Source organism: Nesoenas mayeri (assembly GCF_963082525.1).
Source record: "Nesoenas mayeri genome assembly, chromosome: 2".
NCBI classification, from domain to species: domain Eukaryota; kingdom Metazoa; phylum Chordata; class Aves; order Columbiformes; family Columbidae; genus Nesoenas; species Nesoenas mayeri.
Window position 1 is genome coordinate 152,567,391 of NC_137543.1, and position 21,588 is coordinate 152,588,978.

General features: G+C 39.4%; 1 protein-coding gene across 6 annotated transcripts in view; it reads right to left on the minus strand.

Annotated features, from left to right (window-relative positions):
- Positions 1–6,363: 6,363 nt before the first annotated feature.
- The window catches only part of WDR37 (WD repeat domain 37), a 47,861-nt gene continuing 32,636 nt past the window's right edge, over positions 6,364–21,588 (minus strand). For all 6 annotated transcript variants that reach the window (XM_080338695.1, XM_080338699.1, XM_080338694.1 and 3 more), the window contains 3 exons: positions 11,675–11,809; positions 10,898–11,012; positions 6,364–9,497 (listed from right to left, as the gene is read on the minus strand). In XM_080338695.1, coding sequence (XP_080194821.1) covers positions 9,366–9,497; positions 10,898–11,012; positions 11,675–11,809 — 382 coding nt within the window. In that variant the 3' untranslated portion in view covers positions 6,364–9,365. The remainder of the gene's footprint in view (positions 9,498–10,897; positions 11,013–11,674; positions 11,810–21,588) is intronic.

Here is a 21,588-nt window from a genome sequence, read left to right on the forward strand (position 1 = left end):
TACCGCACTTGCAGAGAAATCCCTCCGTGATACCAAATATTTTGTGAAACTACCTTTGTGGGTAGTTTCTTCAAGTCAATAATTGCACGTTTGATGGAACCACAGGACCAAAAATCGAAGCCTTGGTAGAGCTCCACTGAGCTCAGCTGGACTTGCACGAGAGTTTGACTCTCAGGATCAAGGTCTGCATCTGCATTTTGACATTGTTTATTCCCAGCAAAAGCTCGGTAACTTGTTGGCAACACTGCCGGTGTTTAGAGGTCATTTGTTCTGCTGCATCTGGAGAAGAGGAGATAACTTTAAATACTTGTAATCAGCTTATTAACAAAGTGGATCAGAAGTTAGATACCATTTCTCCTATGATTTTATACTTGTAAACTTCAGGAAAACAGGTTAGAGGAAAATTCAAAAGGATATTAACTAAAGATCAAGATCAAATTAAGCCGGATTAAAATAGCTCTACATGTTATCAAGTATAACACAAGGCTTTGTTGCAAGGTGGAGTGGACATCCAGATAAATTAATCTTTGGCCTTCGGTAGGGGAAAATAAATACAAAGGGTATTGACAGAGCAGCTTGGTTGCAGCATCACAGAAGCTGCTTAGGAAAAAGGCTGACGTGGGCTCGTTCACGTGTTTGGCTTCACCTTTCTCTGTCCCTTCAAGTCACTTTGAGACGGGAAGACACTGAAAAGAGAAAAAAAAGATCCCTTTTTCGGTGATGGTGAGAGAAGAGTGGAAGGGACATCTCAGTGGTTGTGGCTTTCTAGTGGGAAAGCAGAAATATGTTATATTTAGAAGAGTTCTAGGTGGTTCAAGGTGAAAAACCTCAAATGAGCGGATTAGGCTGCTGTAAACATATAATTGCTGAAGGCTCATTGAGACCAACAGCACTGCATGAAGGGATGGGCTTTGGAAGAACCAGAGTACCTTGGATAAGAGTCCAACAAATAAAATATATAACATTAAACATAGTGTTTCTAGAGCACTCAGGGCAATGTGCAGCAGTACTGCAGACACAGTTAATCTCCTGCTGGGGAGGCCTCATCCCCAGTAAGATTATTAGAATGGATGCTCATCCTTTTGGCAAAGCCTCTTGTAATCACTAATGGAAAGCATGGTCTCTTTGGTAAGGAGAATATTATGCCAATCTTCCTTAAATTTCAGTTATAAAAATACTTTCTAGGAGTTTGAGGAAGTAGGTCTTTTTTTTTAAGACTTAACCTGATTTCTCCACCTGTGAAAACACCAGTCAGGATCTGCCTGAACTGAGACTCGCCCCCGCAGCCCCAGCTGAGCTCCTCAAACACGCCAGTATCACTGCGCTGTCACACCAGCCCTGCAAAGGAAAACCGGCAAAACCACCCGGCCTGTCCCACAGCCTGTCCCTCCTCCTCTCTCACAGGTGCTGGCTTTATTCAGTATTTTTATCTTCCAACTCCTTTGCTCACCTCAGTGACTCAAGCCCATCGCCTTCACACCCTCTCACCCCCTCCTGTGCTTTTCATGCCAGGGCCAACATGTCCCTCCTTGGGGTCCCCATCTCCTGTGCAGCCACCAGCGCCAGGGGACACGGGCCATGGTTCTCCTGCAGCACTGCAGGGCCACATTGTCAGTCTTCCGCAGGGCAATCTCGTTTGCAAACACCAGCTGAGCTTGTATACTGATGGCTCACAAACCCATCTCTCTCCAGACCTTTTTCTTCTGCCCCATTCTGGCTGTCCCAGTCTTTCCCAACAGATCAACTCACCTGATGCTGAAGTAGAGCAGAGCTGCTTCTCTCCAAGTTCTGCCCTGCTCCTAGCTCTCACCTTGAGTTCAGAGTCACCTCTAGGTTCTTCCGTTCAGGCCTTACATTTCTAGGGTTTTTCATTTGGGTTTCTTGGGTGTTTGGTTTTTATGTTTTCGTTTTGTTGTTGGTGCTGCTTTTGGTTTGGTTTTAGCTTTATACCACCCATGAAGGCTGAACCTTTCCCCGTACAGCCAAACTAAAATCGCAGCCATACCAACTGGGGGGGATTTTATTCTTTTTATATATACATATATGTGTAATATCTATCTTCAGCTAAACCTACAGTTTCGTTTGCTATGGAAAACTCATGCTATGACTTCTGCATAGGCAAAAATATTTTTGCAAGAGGAGAAATGAGTATCTGAAAGAATGTTCTTACTCACTATCAGTAAGTACTGATATTTGGATCTGATGCAGTGTAGCTTCAGTTTTCAATAGTAAACTCCAAGTAGTTTAGGAAGGAAAATAATCTCTCTAGTTTCCTTCTATTTCAGCAAACCATGCATCTCTGTCCAAGAACTTTTCAGTACATTAATTCAGCAACGACACAAAATATGTTCAAAAATAGGATAGAGTTTCCAAAAACAGGCACCTAAAATGCAGTTTCTAGATGCACATTCAGGCACACAAATCTGATGTTCCAAACTACCAACCAGGCACCAGAGTGCACCGCTCAACAACAGCATCCAACTATTTGACAGCCTTCTGGCCGAGACGCTTCTCACAAGCTTCATAAAACGTGAAAGGCCAAACCAACACATCCCGTAATTATCCACACTGAAAAACAATCTTAATTAATAATGATACCATCGCTACTCCCTCTACCCTTAAACCGCCGCTGAAAAGTTTTCCATTTCCTTCATTTCTCTCCCTTTTCCCTAATATTTAATCCTGTATTTCAAGGTTTTATCGTACTGTCAACCTGATTTCAGTGGGGTTTGTTGCGTACAGTGTCAGATTTTAGTCTTATTGTTAGAATTAGTCACCTTACTATAAGCTCAGTACCTGCAGCCTCAGAGGACACACACTGTTCCAGCAAAATACTCGGGTTCAGCTTTGTGTCTGTACAAGGCTGATCTTGGTGACATAGCAAGGATTTAGATAAGGTTTAAAAAACTACCACGAAAATGTAAATCAGATTTCTGACTTTATCTAAATTAAGCACTTAGAGGAAAAAAACATTCATTAAAAGTATTAAAAGCTAAATGTACATATGTTTAAAGCATTAAACTGATAAGATTAACCAGTTATTTGTTCTCCTTTCCATCAGGTAACGGTTTTGATGAAGGCACAAAATCTCACCTTTGCATAAGAGTGATCCTGTCTGTATTCTCTGGAACATATTTTGACCAAAAGTTATTGAGGCCAACTGAAGTCAGAAGTTTGATCGCTGAAGCCAAAACTAATCTTTTGGCTTAGTTGGATTTATGAGGGAGGGCGGCAAATTTTGACATCTCAACAAAGAGAAAGTTTGAAGGAAAGGCCAGTTTCACCTTTCCCAGAACTAAAGACCCTACTGAAAATCCAGCAGTATCTCCCTGATGGCACTTCCACATTCAGACGCCTCTATTTTGACTTAGCTAAAGAGGTTCTCTACTCAATTCAGACTAAACTGAAATAAGCAGAATTAAGGCAAGTGTTCAGAGTATTTTGCTCTGAAGTCAAGCTCAAGCTAAAAATGCTGAACTTTTCTTTGCAATCTGGCCACATAAAGGGACCACGTAAATCAGCATCTCCTTCTTCCAAATCAATTGCTCACTCGAGAGATTTCCAGTCCAGGCACAACTCCCACTAAGCCACATGCACTGCTGTCATACCTTGAGTTTGTAGGATGCCTCTTTAACATTTGTAATCCTCTCCTAAGATTACAAATCCTAGGGGTGAATGCACCAGCCACCTGAGTGATCTCAGCACCATTACACCACTTGAAATAGAGGAGTGAATATACACATTTGAAATGTGGTCTATATAGGCAAACAAGTTTTTCCCCAAACAAAGAGTATTGAAAACAACAGCTTCTTATTTAAAAAAAAAATTACAAAGGAGATGTTGAACTCCCAGCAGGTTCCACACTGGGCTCTGGACATAAGCACATCCTGGTATCAGCATTTCCCAGCGAGCTCCGTCCCTGCCCTGGTCCCTTCTCCTCATCAAGTCAGGGTCATCCACTAGATTCTGGTTTCCCAGTACAGTTTATCCCCAACTGACAAATAACTTCCACCTTTGGGACATCCACCTCCTCCTAACCAACCCACACTCTTGTTCTACGTGTTTCCCTAAGGTGCCTCATTTTTATTAGTTTTTCATTCCTCTTCATTATCCTTCAAGTTCCTTATCCAAACACTTTTATCTTAAATTCGCCTCTCATGTGATCTTACATTTCCTCTTCTGAAATCATATCTCCAACGCTGGGCTGCTATTCCTGCTCACACCACAGACTCCTTACCCTTAGTCTGCATCCCTTCTCCAAACTCTTCTAGCATTGGAAATCACTGTCTGCTCCTTTCTGATGTCTCAAGTCACCTATGGCATCACTGCAAATCTAGTTTCTCTTATCAGTTAAAGTGCATGGACTTGATTCAGCCTTCAGCAACCCCAGACCATTAATGCACGAAGCCTTCAGGAAACATTATTAAAAATCTGTATCCGATCAACTGAAAGAAAAAAAGTTATGAAGATGACAAAAAGCACATTCACATTAAAGTCAGCTCCAAACATCACACCTCTGCTCCCAGCACAGGGCTGCTGGATGCTCTCATGTCACAGAGCTGCACACAAGGGCTGTTGGCGTTGTGCTCTGAAATAGAGACAGAACTAAATTAGTTCAAGCCTGGGGAGACAGGAAAGACGACAAATACAAGTGGGAGAGGGAAACCACACAAATTTAGCATTAACCTCTGAAGCAGATACCAAGCATGGCAAGTTTTGGTGGAAGCAGGTGGAACTGTGCAGCTGTCAGCAGGGGGAAACACGGGGCCTCAATTAGCATCAGGCAATGCAATTAATTAGCAGTGTGATAACTCCACTGTGGAGCACGCACCAGCCCAGCTGAAAGAGTTTCCATTTTCAAAGCAGTTCAGGCCAGAATTTTTTTGTTTTACTTTTAGGTCCCCTGTACTATACGCACCATCATGGACACTTCGCACCATTTCCATTTAGCAAAAAGCCTGAATGATGGAATTTTATATTGAGCACTGAGCTGCCCTTCAGAACCTCCCCAAAATTATACCAGCTGCTAATCCAGGTGCTTGGGTCAGACGCTGCACATGCTCACCAGCATCACCACTGCGCAATGGCAGCTCCTGGTACTGGTGAATGGTCTCGCTGGGAGGACACCGAGCAGCAGCATCCACGGCACATCCGCAACAAACCCCACTTATCCCCTGTGACACCTCTCCCAGTCACCAATACCCTGTGACTGGGATTTACAGTCCAAATTAAATGCGATTTCCTCTGTAAGCTCCTGCAAATTACTTATGTTCTGAAAACTATGACCTGTGGGAATTAGAAAAGGTAACAACGCTACTTAAAAATAAAATATCACAAGGCTGAATGATTTTTCAGTGACATTCTTTGGTCCCAACGGAACATTAAATAAAATTTTGACACCAGTCTAAAGAGCAGACCGTGAAGCATGACAGAGTGGGTCTCCTGCAGCTCATCTTCAGGTTAGAACACAGACATCCTACTGAAGCCACTTATTTGTGCACACTACTTACTTACAGGTTTAAAAAATAATAATCATTTAGGCTTCAATACTTACTCATCTTCAAGTCCTCTCCCCTCAAAAATAAACAGAAATGAACACTGTAAAGGGTGTATAACTTAGGTCATTAGAAGATTTGCCGAGGTTACAAGCACCACAAGTTTAAATCAGTTGCAAAAAGTTCTGACTTGATTTAAATCCCTCGAAGTCAACTACAAAGCAGAGTTTGGTGTTCCATCTCAATCCAGCCCTCACATCAGTTATGCCACCTTGTAACTTTGGTCTTTTATTTCTAGTCCATAACACCATGGACACCAATTAATAACAGTTTTCCAGGGCACAAGCTCTTGAGGATTTGAAATGAGGTAATAAGGGATCCTGGAACGCACCGGAGGATACTCGGGGATGTATAAAGCAACATCCTGTGCTCATGTATTGGCCCGGCAGCGCTCTGCGTGGCACCCGAAACCTGAAGGCACCGGGGTTGATTGATTTCAACATTGCAAAGTGTTATGTTTTGAATAATATGGGTGCAACAAGCAAACAACCTTTATTTTAACCTGGCAGCGTGACTGATGGCACTACACAAGTCCTGCTTCCAGGGACAGACTTGGTTTTCTTCCAGAACTGTGGCCATCGCTGCCTTGGAAATGAACTTTTTGGGTAGAAAAGGGTGGAAAGTGAATAGGAAGAACCTTTGACTACTAACAAATTGAAATTCTAAGATTAACAGCAACCTTAACGTAATACGGAAGAACAGCAACTTGCAAAACAAAATGTTGAATGTTTTAATGCATTTTGAATCATAATGAAGAACAACACTGTACATCTAAAAACAAATTAGCAGAATAATAAAAAGTGGTTCCACATAACTTATAAATTCTTTTTTTTTTTTTCCAAAAAGGTGGTTTTCACAGATTTAGGCAACAAATAAGATGTTTCATTCCAGATCTTCCTGATTGTAAAATATACACAAATTTTGTGAAAACTGATGTGCATTGCTTGAGAGAAAGACAGAAAAAGCTTGATTTTGCCCAGTGATGAGTTTTCTGTGAAATTCTGCACAATACTGACACTCTAACTGCAACTCTCCTCCATTTTATGAAATGCTGGACATTGTTCAGGGCTGAAAAACACTCTTTAGAACGTTCAAAGCCACAACATGTTTTCCACGTACTCAGTCACTGCAGCATTATTCACTAGCACTGCGCACGGGTGATTCTGCTCCAAGGGGAACGGCAGCCTCGGCTTAACCTTTGGTACAGTATAGAAAACTAAAGTAAGTGATAGTTCAGTGTTTAGCTGATGAAGTGTTCGCCTGCTCGTAAGAACACGGCTCTAGCACCTTATTTGGTTGATTCTTTCCAAAGTGAAAGTGTGTGATCATCCCACTCCCAGTGCCAGAGGATGGTCCCTCTGGTGATATAAAAAGTTGGCAGCAATGATGATTAAACTGCATAGAGTCCAGTGGTCCTGTGTTCCAGGTGTATTGGAGAAGCTTAAACAGATTATTTAGTTTTTAACAAGACCAAAACCAGTGACCCTCTCCCAAACCTCAGGTAATAGAAGGACACTCATTGCTCAAGACAGCACATGCGGGTCCTGCTGCAGAAACGGCTTCTGCTGGCTGGAGAGAGATTTTCTGTCCTTTTGGTGCTTTTTTTTAAATGGCATCAACCTGTACCAAGTTCTCTCCATCGCCAACTAAAAGAGAAAGTGAGTATTTTTTTCTTAAAGAATAAAACCTGCAACCTAACATCAAATGGCTTTACTCGAGAGCTAAAAGCTAAGGAAAAAAAAAAAACAAGTGAAAATAAACTTGAACACCATCCTTTAACCCTTGTTATCAGCAGAATTAAAAATCTGAAGGTCCTTTCTTCAACTTCACTAGTCTTGGGATTTTAAGATTACTTCAGTATAATTCTCTATGTAACTTGTATCTAAAAAATTTACAAAAACAAACCAAAGAAAAAAGGACCACCAGAAAAAAAACAAGGTATTGAGCTGCTGCAATAACCTGTACTATAAAGATAGTGCATATACTCTCCATTTAATACCTTGAGCTCCCTCAGTGTTACGCTCCAAAACCATTTCTAGGACCCCAGTTTCCCTATAATTACTCAGCGATATACACACCACCCCATTGCATCGCACTCCAATGCCACTTCACGTCAGTTCACAGGAGAATCAGTTCACACACCTGCCCTTATGTCATCACACACAGTGCTGCAGAGGGCAGCAGCACAGCTACAGCTTCACATCATGACGACATTAAAAGTTCCTAATACTTATTTTATGCCAACCTGCCACAAATGATTCCCGTTGTGCACCCCTGGCCTACCCTCACCCTGCACTTACGCTGTGATATGTCAGACAGCTCAGGGCAGCATCTCCCAACAGCTAAAGAGGCGTCTGTCTGAAGCAGCATCTCATTCTCTAGATGTTCGCTGCCACCTGCATTTACCTGTATGGTCAGCAGCTGTGCTGTGACACCCCACTGCCAGTGCAAAATAGGCGAAACCCAGTGAGGAGCAAAACCGGAGTAAGATAATTTGGGAGGAAGAAGGGAGACGTGTGTTAATCATCCCCTTTTGGAGCAGAGCAGGGACTGCAGCAGCCCTCGCCACGGCTGAGAACAGAAAGGTGACAGATGATGTTTACTTATCGTATTGCTCCATTAGCTTTAAGTGTTAATTATCTTAAGGATCACATTTAGCATGATTGTCTCTCCTCTCATGTCAGAGATCGCATAACACTTCAGCCAGACACCAAAAGTGCTTTTTTTTTCTAGGCTACAGCGAGATTCAATGCATCTTGACCAACATTTGTTTTTGAGGTAGTACTCATTTACTTTGTATTGCTGGCTCAAAATAAAGATATGGGAAGTGAACACAATTAAAAGTATGCCCACTGTAGGTAAATATATATATATATATATATTTAAAAAAACAAAAACGAAACAATGCTATTTCCTTTCTGGGCAGATCACCAAAAAGATCCAATCCTTCTTACCAAGATCAGCTCACATTCACTGGTAAAGTCAAACTTTCAGAAATGGTTTATAACAATAGCTATAAACTAAAGTGCTTCAAAATTTGCTTGACTAGATTTCAGTGATTACAATCATAATATTCTGGATTTTTGCTAGTATGAAATGCCATGAGATTTTAGAACTACTTTGTATAAGAAGGGCAGAATGAATATTTTGCTTTTTCAAAAGAAAAAGTACAAAAAGCATTCCAAATAAACCTGGCAGTCGATACTCACTACAAGTTGCTTGTGTTTTCCTTCTCAAACCTACTATTTCTCGAGTAACTGGAATAAAAAATGGAGTTGAAGTTGCACTATGCCGCAGCACTAAAAAAAGTATTCCAAATCAGATGCAACCAGGAAAATGTTTACAACCATACAACTAGTGAAATTCACACTTCATTTCAAAGTTTTAGCCCTGCAGATTCTTTTTAACACAAGGCAGATATGTAGAGTCATGGAAAAATGTAACAGACTGCTATACGCTCCCTACATGAATTACAGAAGTTTCACATTTGTCACAAATGTAATGCCCTACTGTGTATCTATTAAATGCTAAATAACTTACGAACATTTATGTGCTCTATACAACAGTGAACATATTGACCAGTGGATGCCAAAATATAAAAGTTCATACACCAGACGAACTAATTTAGAAAAAAAATCACATTGTCTGTACAATTCATGCAAACTGCGCACAATGTGGTAACAAGAACAATATTTGCTAAAGTCTCCACTTAAGGAAGAGCTTTTACAGCGGCAGCAGACCAGTTTTCGGAAAGTCTGTGCAAGTGTCGAAGTCCATGGCAACAGAAAACGCAAAAATTCTTCCAGCATTTCATTTCTCTTGTAGCAAAGCGGGGATGTTGATGTTCCAGCCAATCGCTTGACGATCGAATCCACATGTGAAGAGGTTACAGATGGGATGGTCCTCACACCAGGCGGTGCAGCACACCATCCTCCTGTGGCCCTGTGACAGGTCACGGGACAACAGCTGTTACTGACGGGATCTTTTGGAAGCCTTTATGTCTGGGGTGTCAAACTCTTTTTTGCCAGGGGCCGCATCAGCCTCACAGTTGCCTTCAAAGGGTCAAACGTCATTTTAGGACCGGATAAATGTAACTACTCATACATTCACACAGTCCTAAAATGACATTTGGCTCTTTGAAGGCAACCACGAGGCTGATGCTGCCCCCATGAAAATGAGTTGGACACTCCTGTTCTATGTTAACAACTCAGTGCGACTCAAAAGGCAAACTTGCCAATGCTCTCACTAGTTTTCACAAATGGTACTTGGAATCCTAAAGGTCATTGGTACTTGCATCTGCAATGTAAAATCTTTATAATGATGAAGCTCCTTAATATCAACACCAGGTCCATGATGACAGAAGCAAACAAACAGGGGCATCAAAACTTTTGAGTTTTCCGAAGTATGTTTGCTATTTAATTGCATTTTATCTATAAAAGCAAATCAAATTTTGATTTTAACATTCTTACTTATAAAAGTAATCTTAAAATATGAAACTACTCGCTGGCAACTACTTTGTTACAAACCTGCAAGATTAAGTATCCATCATGTTCACAATTCAGAAAGGATAATACTGCACAGCAGGAATGTCATACTGAGGAAAAGCAACGCCTTTTCTATCAGTCAAGTCCAATAGTTTAAAAAAATGGACAATTTTGACTAACATTTAAGTTAAAAAAAAAAAAAAGCCATGATCTAGAAAACGGCTAAAAAATACTAAATGAGTCTTAAAAACCCTTCCTAAATTATTTCAAGAGTCGCTGAATCCACCCAGAAAAGCCCACTGAGGTGACGTAATCCAATTAATTTCACTTAGTCTAATTTGCTCCATCAGTGATGGCTGCCATGCCAAATAGCACCACAAATGCACAAAACTTGACGGCTGCAGCAAGGATGGTTTAGTACTTGGTACCAAATACCAAGAATTTATGTGCATAAGCATCGAAGAAAAAAATATAACATTTATCAGCCAATCACACACAAGAAGCTTGCAAAACTGACCCCATTTTCATGTTTCTTTATATAACAAATTAAATACGGTGTAATAGAAAAAAGAAAAGCATTAAACCTCAGTGAGTCACTTTTCTGATGTGATTCACATCAAGATAATGAAACATTTAAAATTATGATGAAATCCAGTTGGAATATCATTTCTAATTCCAAATAAAAATTCTAAAATTGTTACTTATTTGCATGTTGGCCATTTTCAATAACAACAGCATATTTGTATTGACAATTGCCTTTCAGCATTTGTTCAGCTGGTAAGCTAGAGAGACCAAATCCTAGTTTTAATCTTGTATGAAAGAAGAACAGACACACTTGAAGGCTATAAATATTGTTACCTGTCTATTACTGCGAGGGAGGCGGGCTAATCGCACTCCTGACATGTCAAATAATCGGACCTGCCGGTTGTCATGAGGAAGGGCGATGATTCTTTGGCCAACACATACGTTAATCCTGGACAGAAGAGACAAAAGTAGGTTATGAACAAAACAGTGAGCCTGGAAAACAGAACTTGACAGTACAAGTGTAAGCTCACTAGGAGCAATAGAGCTGATTTTTTTCCTGATTAGAATTCACAAGTGAAAAAAGAAAGATATTAAATCATTAAGATGTTTTCTATTGCAGACGACACTCAAACGGCCTTAACATCTCCATCCCATAGAAAAAAATTCTCATAAAAGTAATAGAATGGATTTAGTGAAAATTAATGTCGAATACACGCGCATTTGATAAAACCATTTCAGACCTTTTCCAAAATCTCAATCTCAAATCTGATTTTAGGTACTAAAATTAAATGTACATTCAGTGAATTAATATAATCGACTATTTCAGTCTGAAGGGACCTACAACAATCACCTGTCCAACTGCCTGACCGCTTCAGGGCTGACCACAAGTTAAAACGTTATTAAGTGCATTGTGCAAATGCCTCTTAAACATCAACAGGCTTGAGGCAACAACCACCTCTCTGGGAAGCCTGTGCCAGTGTCTGAACACACGATCAGTAAAGAAATGCTGCCTAATGTCCAATCTGAACATTCCCTGGAGCAGCTTCAAACCATTCCCATGTGTGGAAAAAAAACTAATCAAGAAAAATAGTAACTGAGAGATCTGCTTACCTGTTCACTGCAGAATCTGTGCGGATGGTTGCAATAGGAGACCTCATGTTTTTCAAATCCCAAACTTTCACGGTACGGTCATCGCTACCAGAAACAACATTGTCTCCCACAGTGAAAACTGCAGATGTCACAGTGCTAAACAATCAGGAGCAAAAAGAAAGACATCAAGCTCTAAAATTCTTTATTAAACTAGTTGCTGATTTAAAGTTCTATTTTCTGTTCCTGTGTTTCCTTTAAAACATAAAACTTTGCCCTTCTTTTTTAAACTGAAGCAAACTGAAATAGTGAAAGTCTAAGTGGGTGTTTTAGAATTAAAAAAACCATTTTTACAAGAAGTTGTGTTACTGAAGGTAAACGGGGTTTGCCTGGCCCAAGCGCTAAGGAAACAAGCCCAGCAGTGGAGTCACTGGCATTTGTCATAGCATAGACACTGAGAAAATCCAAAACACCTGAGATGTAGCTAAAGCAATTTTGTACACACACCTAAACACGCTGTAATACATACACAGAGCTTCCAGTATAATTCCACCAGCAATTGCTACAGCAATCTAATAATTTCTAGTTGTGATTTCTACTATTTTACTAGTACCTGAAGTCTGGGAGTCAGACAAAAAATATGCCAAGTAGTACTAGTAAGAAGCATGACCAGACAGTTCTTCAAATTTTACACATTATGTCTATAAATGCACAAGGGCAGTCAGAGAAACACTCCCAAGACTATTTCTAACAATTGGAAATGCAAAATATTACTTTCAAAAGATATTAAATATATAAAAATACATTTTTGAATTTTATTATCTTTGTATATAATACTTTCAGAGAACAGTATATTGCTGAGCTCAAATGAATATGTCTCATGATGATGAGCTGATTTTTTCCATTTAATCTTTTACGTATTATTTCATATTAACCAATTAAAGGTTTTGTATAACTCTTTTCATTTTAGTACTGTCTGAATTCCCTACTCAAACCCAGTTATTTTCTGCCCACATAATGTACTAACAAAGCCTTTTTGTCTCTCCCTAAAACCATTAGGGAAGGCTTCTCAACTCTTTTTCTACAAATTTGATTTAATGACCTATCTTGTAGCCTGGGTCACATACATCAATTTCTTAGAATTTAGTAATTTTAATTTAAGTTGTCAGTTGTTACTGTCACTTTGGTTGTTCTGCAGAAATTTGAATTCATGTCCTATCCAAGCTGCTGATTGAGATTAGCACTAGCCAGGTCACAATGGACCAGTTTATGCAAGCCTCTTAATTTAAATTGACACCAAATTAAGTTTTAATTAGGATGAAGGCCCACTTTTTTCATGATAGCAAGTTTCCTAATGCATTATTTGAGAGCAGCTAAGCTACCAGGGAGATGATTACAATAAGAACCAAGTTGTCTTTGCCTAATCTTCTGGACTTTATGAACCAAGAGTCAAAAAGTTAACGCATAAACCAAGGTTACAAGTGATGAGTCTCTTCCATCAGGCACCTTTGCATTTGGGAAGAAAACTCACTCATGTTGTCAAGTTACTGCAGAATAGGGTCGGTAAGCTCTTAGCACCAAACTTGTCTCCCACCAGCCTGACCTTCACTAAACTTACCAACACCTGCATTTCTCTCATCACTAGTTCTTTATACCAGCTGCAAAATACCTCAGTAAAGCATCTCAGACTGTCACTGAATTCTCTACTGCTGTAACACATTTGAAACAATGTTTATAAGTTCAAAATGCACTATTAAAACTCCATACTTTGCACGCACAGACTTCCTTGTACAAAACAGTATAAAGAATTCAAGTCATAGAAAAGCTCCATGTGAGTGAATAAACACCATTGTAGTATTCTGCTGCTAACACACACATCTGATCTAAGTTTTAAGTAACTTAACACCACTTCTAGAAATGCCAAAAGCAGTATCATTCTCACCAACTTGACAACTCAACTTATCTGCACTTTTGTCGTCATCTGAGTAAAGACCAAGGGGTTGTTTTTTGTGGTTGGTTGTTTGGTTTTGTGTCGATGGTGGTTGTGATTTTTTGTTTGTGGGGGTTTGTTTATTTGTTTGGGGCTTTTTGTGTGTGTTTTTTTGTTTGGTTGGTTTTGTTTTGAAGTGGAATATGTTGAGTTAATATTAAAAAAACACATACATTCAAGAACATGTACAACACTACTGCCTTAAAACATGAGCAAGTGCTGTGCTCATGTGTTTTCTTACGCAACTACAGATCACGGTTTGTCTCCCCTGCTATTCCAAACTGGAGCATCTTATCTCCCATATGAGGAAAGGTTGAGGCAGCTGGGGCTCTTTAGCTTGGAGAAGAGGAGACTGAGGGGTGACCTCATTAATGTTTATGAATATGTAAAGAGTGAGTGTCATGAGGATGGGGCCAGGCTCTTCCCGGTGACAACCAATGATAGGACAAGGGGCAATGGGTACAAACTGGAACACAGGAGGCTCCTATTAAATATGAGAAGAAACTTCTCAGTGAGGGTGACAGACACTGGAACAGGCTGCCCAGAGAGGTTGTGGAGTCTCCTTCTCTGGAGACATTCAAACCCGCCTGGACACCTTCCTGTGTAACCTCATCTGGGTGTTCCTGCTCCGATGGGGGATTGGACTGGATGATCTTTTGAGGTGCCATCTAATCCCTGACATTCTGTGATTCTGTGAAGGTGAGAGACGTGCATTTCATCTCAGTTTTTGGTTTTTTTGTAATTAAAACAAAATAGCAACAGGAAGAAAGGCCACTTCATACTTAAAAACTAGAAGAGGATTTCAGCCCAACTGAAAGGGGAAGGTGAGGAGAATGGGAAGCAAAGTTTGTGTGGGAAGAAAGAAGCTGGCAGAACAACCAATATACAAATAATCTATCAAAAGTATTGCCTCTCTCACATCACAAAAATAAAGACATTTTCACGTGGCCAGTTTTACTTTGTTTATACTAGTCTAACCCAGCTAAAACTGTGGTTAACATCCCCTTGGCTAAATTAATAAAAAGCATCAACAAAATATCATCATCCTCCAAGTTAATGGAATGCTAGAACACATTAGGTTTTTAATAACTCAAAAAGATGACAGGTATTACAGGACACTAAAAAAAAAAAAACCTGGCAAAGAAGCAGCAGCCCCACAACACTTCAAACCGCGGGTCCCACAGGGAGTTCGGTGCGCTGCAACCACTCTCCAGAAAAGCTTCATCCTCCGCCAAACTCCAGCAAAACTCATTTATCTTGTCGCAGGGAGCAGCCGAGCGTGTACTCGCAGCTGACAGCGCGGCACTTCCCAGCGCAGGCGGCTGCCCGGCCCCGCGCAGCCTGTTCCCTCCGCGGGGCTCCAGCGGCAGCGGTTCCGCGGCGCTGGCACCGCTCATTAGGCCCTACAGCTGCCTCCCCAGTCACGCCAAGACACAAAACTGCTTTGCATAACAATCTGCTGAAATTTCACACATAGGGGAGGAAAAGAAGAAGAGGGGGGGAAAAAAACAACGTTGGAAACGTTGGACCATGAAATGCTGATGCAGAACCTTTGTTGGCAATGCATCAAGAAAAAAAAAGTTAACACTGCTCTTTCCATTTTGATCTGCAATCTGTACTGGGATTTACCGTGGAACACTTGGAGATAACATGTTTTCGTGTCTGTGAAAAAGTGTCTACTTGTAAGCATTAATATGTGTGTGGGACAAAGTTCTGGAGAAAATGGACTAAACCAGAGCTTTCCGATAAATTTATTCAACGCGCACCAAACTGTAATGAAACAGCAAGATTTGAGTGCTCAAATAACACCCCACTCATTTTAAGATGTAAAATTCAGGAACAAAACCTAGAGGACCTGTACCTGAGACAGCTGTTCCTGCATAAGATTTTCCTTCCTTTTAGGGGAACAAAGTTCCCCTATAAAACAAAACAAAATAAAACATCCCCAGGCAAAGCCATTCGCAGGGAAGCCAGGACCTGGGCTTAAAAACCTCCAGATACAGACAAGGGTTTGCCCAATGTAAAGGGCAACGGCTCAGGCTGTGGGAGTGCAGTCAGGTTTTGTAAGTGCTAAAGGCACTTGATTCCAGGAAGAACTACACATACAATTCCCAAAGGTCTGTTTGTGGATTTATCTCCAACCGGAGAAAGAGTAAGAAAAAACCATGAAGGAATTAACACTGAATGGGGAGATGAAGAATTCAGAAATGATTGTTAGCACCGAAAAGTCACTTTTTTGGTGTTTGAATCAACAATGTCTATTCCAGATACACGTGTTTCATGACATTTAGAGAAAATTGACAGTATCTCCTTTTCTCTCTGTTTTAAAATAATGAAATTATACAGGAATGAAAACAATTGGTAGCTTTTACAAGAATTACTCAATAGCAACTTAGTACATTAATTAAGGTGCAGATATCATTAACAATCAATCCATTACATAATGATGGGATAAAAAACGTCCATTTACTTCTGCAGTATTGTTGCATATGTTAAGTAAGCTTCAGAAGAACAGCACGCTACAAAACGTTATGTTCTGTTCAACAGGATACAAATGAAAGGCCTTGGGCTATGCCCTTCCATGGATCATTTGAAAAAAATCATGGCACTTTTTAGTGCACACATTCAGGAATGGAATTCAGATTCTTTCCATCTACTGCAGCAAAGCTTAAAGCACTCATAAGCAACTAGATACAGATTTACTGCCTACATCCTCTTTAAAGTGACTGACAAACCCCTGATGGCCACACTGAGTACAGCTAAACTCTGTATGTTCCATACTCCATTCCCCAAACTAAAACACCTAAAGGTTTGTTGTTGTTTTTTTTTTTTCTTTTAGTTACAGGGCTTTTAATTTTATGCACTTACTCTTAAAGCTTAAGGAGTAGTTTATTAAATTTCTTGTATTTCTTTATTCATTAGGAAGCAATTTCTACCATGCAGAAGCCAATGACAACAGAAAGGGTTCAAATACATAAAGGAAGCAAAACTATGAAAGAATATTATCTTTCAAAGCACCTTTTTTTGGTCACGTCAGCAGCTCCATGACAGTGCTGTAACATTCCTGGTTTACCAAACTATTCAAATACTGATATATAACTAACAGTTATAGAATTACTCACTTCCCAGAATGTCAAGAGTTGCTGCAGGGTGCCTCCCTCCATTCCAAAGTGCACAGTATTGGTTAGACAGTAGAGAATGTACTAAGATTAGTTACTCAGAACTCCAAGCAGTATTTCCTACAGTGAAAATCAGTTGCAAGGGGCTTTGCTATGTCATCTCTGTACATTCCTTCTACAGGAAACAGCAATTAAACTTCAGAGAGTTTTGATTATTCTTTTAAAATAAAGATAGCAAAAATAATCCAAAGGAGAAAAAGTTTGTCTTCACTTTAAAAAAAAAAAAAAAATCTGGAGTAGTTATAGAATCTCTCTAATATCAATTCCATATCACATTTTCATGCCTTACCTCCTAGCTTGATGATAGCTTTCCTTGTAAACATTTTAAGTTGATACTAGTTATTGTGGCTTACAAACTCAGTCATGGTACATTTACATGCACAGGGTAGCAATCGCCTAACAAAAACCTTAATTTTTTATCTGTTTTCTTTGGAGTCAATCTCAGCAGGTGAAGAGATGCATGCATTTACTGAAAAAATAAAACAAAACACCCATCAGAAATATCTGAAGAATAATAAACGACCTTACCACTGGGAACCAACTTCAGATTCTATCAAATGGCAAGCTGAGTCAACTTACAAATATTTATCAAAACTGGTAAAAAGATACCGTAAGACAACGTATTTCTGGATAGCCAATATGAGCTTCAGCTGTTAGCATTTCTTTTTCATTGTCACCCCAATAAATGGCAAAAAATGGTAGGCCTAGACCTATAAAGAAAAACGTGATAAATGCATTCATCCCGCTTTTTATATTTTTATAGAAGAATGCCTGCCAGAAAGAAGAAAACATCATAGCATTTGTTCTTCTTGGTCCTCGCTAGGTTGAGAATTAACAATTTAAAGTTGTCTTAACAACTCCAAAGAACCTTTTTGTATACAAAGTTGGGATGGGAGGAGGTTAGATTAGAAAATAGGGTAATTCACGCTGTGCAAGAAAGCAAAGACAGGTAACCTGGGTGAGCTGAAGGCACGTAAAACATGTTGGCCCCAGTCTGTCCTGAAATAGGTACAGGAAGAGGGTACCAACATGGCAAGTAAGACAAAGTCAGGGGAGTGCTTCAGCTGCCAGCTAATAAGACAACTCTAAGAAAACTACTGAAACCTTACTTTTGGTTTACATTTATTACATACGTGTAACAGAGCATGTTTTTTAATATGTACATGTTTAGAAGTACAAAATAAAAAACCAGCTAACCCTACTTCTTAAAGTCCAGGTTGTAATCTTCACTTAAAGTGTGTAAAGAATGTGTACATGTAGATGTGGGATCAGAACAGTGTCTGAAATGGAAGTTTGGGGCCGTTTTCAACAAAACACAAGAGAAAATGGAAAAAGCACAGCACAAAGGACAAGCTAGGAATACTAACAGTAATATGAGAATCATCTAGTTAATCGGTAAGGTTTGGGCAGAAAACTGAATGCTTTAACAGGAAAATTTTGCCTTTATTACAGTAGCAGGATTGAGAGATCCACACATGGTAAATGTCTAAGGCATTCTTTGATTAGAAACAACAGAAAAATGGTAGACAAAGTGTCTCTGATGGCATTAATAGCTGAAATAAGAATAGGACTATCTTGAAAAGTACAGATGCTTTAAACTGGTCAAACTCCACTGGCAGTGTCCAATTTGTGATATTTTGTTTGGCACAAAACACTCCCTCTCCCAGCACAGCTTTTATTCAAACGTGCAAAACTTGAATGTCTAGAACTACATCTAGATACGCTTTAGCTTCACTAAGAAAACGTGGCTGAAGCAGAATACCAATAGTAACCTCACAATATTGGGGATATCTAGAAGACTGCTTTCCACCAGGGAGGTCTATTGAGACTGCTGCCCGAAGCGCTGGCATTTCTCCCTTCCCCATCACTTGGTCTTTCAAGTACAAGACAGACACCTACCAGGGTACAATAATTGCATTTTGCAGAATCAAGAAAGTGGGAAATCCAGCTGAACTTGGCAAAATAGAGTGTCCATGAAACTAAAGCAATTATTAGTCTCTTTACAGAGAATGCCATTTTGACATTGACTCCCTATTCACTAAATATCAGAATTCAGCCCAGAATCCTAAGCAGCCGCTGCTTAAGTATTTTTATATTCTTTAATTCCGATTCTCCAGCAAGTGTAGGAGTTTGAAAACAAGAAGCTGAAGCAGCAAGACATATCTGCAGTTCTTTAGTTCCAAAGTTCTCGTGATGAAGCACAACTCACCACCTGGTTGCATATGTAGAGACATACAGACAGCAAATGAACAGGAACTTTCCCTTCCCATCTCCTACAGCCACACAACCAGAGTGAAAGGAGAAAGAATACACTGCAGTCTGAAAGTGCTGTAAACCTTGTTCATCCCTTCTTCACAAATAACATAAGATACACTTTCACCAAGTTTTTCTCCAAGTTTGCCCAGAGAGTTAACACAAAGGTATAGATTCAACAGCTAACACACATTCATGCTTGATGCACTGGCTTAATCTAGTTACAAAGATCAGTAAGTTTGAGAAATCATAAAGAAACTTCATAACTTTTCCTGGCTAGGTCTAAAGTATCTGTTCAAATTTTTGTTTTTTTCTGGAGCCAAAAATGCATTTAATTACCCTGACAAATTGGTGCATAACTATACACTGAAAAATCAAGAAGCATTAACAAAGGACATTCACTTAAGGATAGCAACCCAAAGCTCCTTCTGAACACAGCATTTTTCTATTGGAAAGATGGTATTTGCAAGTCCAGACTTGGAAATCCTGCACGTTTTATTCAAGCATTTCAAGAACTAAATGCCCAACCACTCTAACTTCGACCATCACTAAACAAAACACTTTAGTATCTACCAAGTAACTCTTTAGAGGCATAAAGCATCAATATACTAGAAATATATAGCAAAAGCAGTGTATGGTTTAAAATATGTATATGAATCCATGAGCTAATAAGCATTGTTACCAATAGGGTATTCATTTATTTTCACTGTTACTGAATTGTCAGAATAAATGTACGAAGTCTCTAAAGTACTTGACCGAACCTGTACAGACTAAGACATTTTTAACCTACAAATAGTAAAATATGAACATTTTAGAAAGCTCCACACATCAAGATAGACCTCAGCACATAGAGAGTACTTGAAGACAGAGGAAAACTCATCAAGCATCAACAATGCCAGAGTTGTTCAACCAGGTCACAGGCTGGACAAAGAACGACCTGCAGAGTCATCACCAGACAGGGCCGGGCAGGAGTCACCAAACAAGAACAAAGGGAGGCTGGAATGAAAACCAACGTGTAGGTGCCGGAAGCATTTTGCTCTTCAGAGCACCACCTTAGTTTAACTTGAAGAGTTCTAATCAATAACCTCTAAGTACAATAATTTCTCAATTGGTGAACAGTTTCTGCTGTACATTATCAAATATTTATTTTAAAGCAGTATCTGCTTGGAAGAGGTATCAGAATTTGAGTTCTCAGTATAATTTTTGGAGGTTTTAATTCAGGAAGTAAATTCAATTAACATGCGACAAATAAGTAACTGGAAAATTATATCAATGTAACCTTTTCCTAGGGCTCTATTAAACAGCTCATAGAGAGATGTGATCAGGGATTAGCGACATTAAATTCCTTGAAGTGCGCACGCAATATCAGACAATAACAAAGACTTACATTTAAGCAAAAATCAGTCTTATTTTCACACCAGTTCATTAGTTTTTTTATCAGTAAAGAACAAGTAGTGAGACAAACTGGAGTCATAGCAAACCTAAGAGAAAATGTGACATGATATTTTCTCACTATGCCAACAGGGGACAAACAACACATGGACTGAACTGAAACAGTCATATATAAGAAAACTGTAAAGAAGCAATGTTTACAGATTTAAAAACTTCCCTAGGAAGATGCAACTTCACAAAAGACCTGAACGTACTTTGAATAGTCAGCGGAATGCAGGCTTGAAGCACAAAAGTACTACCAATGTACCTAACTTGGTCTTTGAAGGCAATATTGAGCAACGAACTTTGAGGCAAAATAGATAACTCGTAAAAAAGAACTGGAGGAAAATAAAGACGACTTTTATCATCACTTAAGTATCTACTAATACAGGAACCAAAGCTCTTCAAGACCAAATCCAGCAGCTAGAAACTGAAACTAGAGAAACTCAAGAGTAGGGAGGCATGAAAAATTTAACACCGTAGTTAACTAAACACTGGGATTAGCAATTTTCAGGATTTTATCATTGGAAGAACCTAACATACAACTGGCATGTCTACTAACATTACCTCCTAATGGAAAAAAGTGCAGGAAGCTCAGACAGATAGGCTGATCACAACAGCATTCTTCTGGCCTTACTAGAGGATGACTTATTTTCTTGGAGTGTTACAGTAGTAATCTATAAGAAATATTTTGCTTTTAATAAAGCAAGCAGTTATATGCTCAGAACACTAAAATAATAAGTGATTTCTTAGTCCTTGTACTTAAAAAAAAACCTAAATAATCTACCACAGCTGATGTATATACACCTGTTTTGACAGAACATCACCTTACAGCACAAGACAACACACAGCAATTGCTTTCCCATTTCGGATGTCAATTCATGTTCCAAAATTATACTCTTCATATAACAGGATTCTCTGAACACATCAGCATAATTGTGCTGTGTTTTTTACAAGATAATGTGCCATTTTGACTAAATCTTCAATCTAACTCATTAAGGCTAGTAAAACAAAGCTGAAATGACACTATCCACGTCTTGCCTTTGGTGCGAAAACAGGCACATAGCTGCGGGGAACAGAAAACG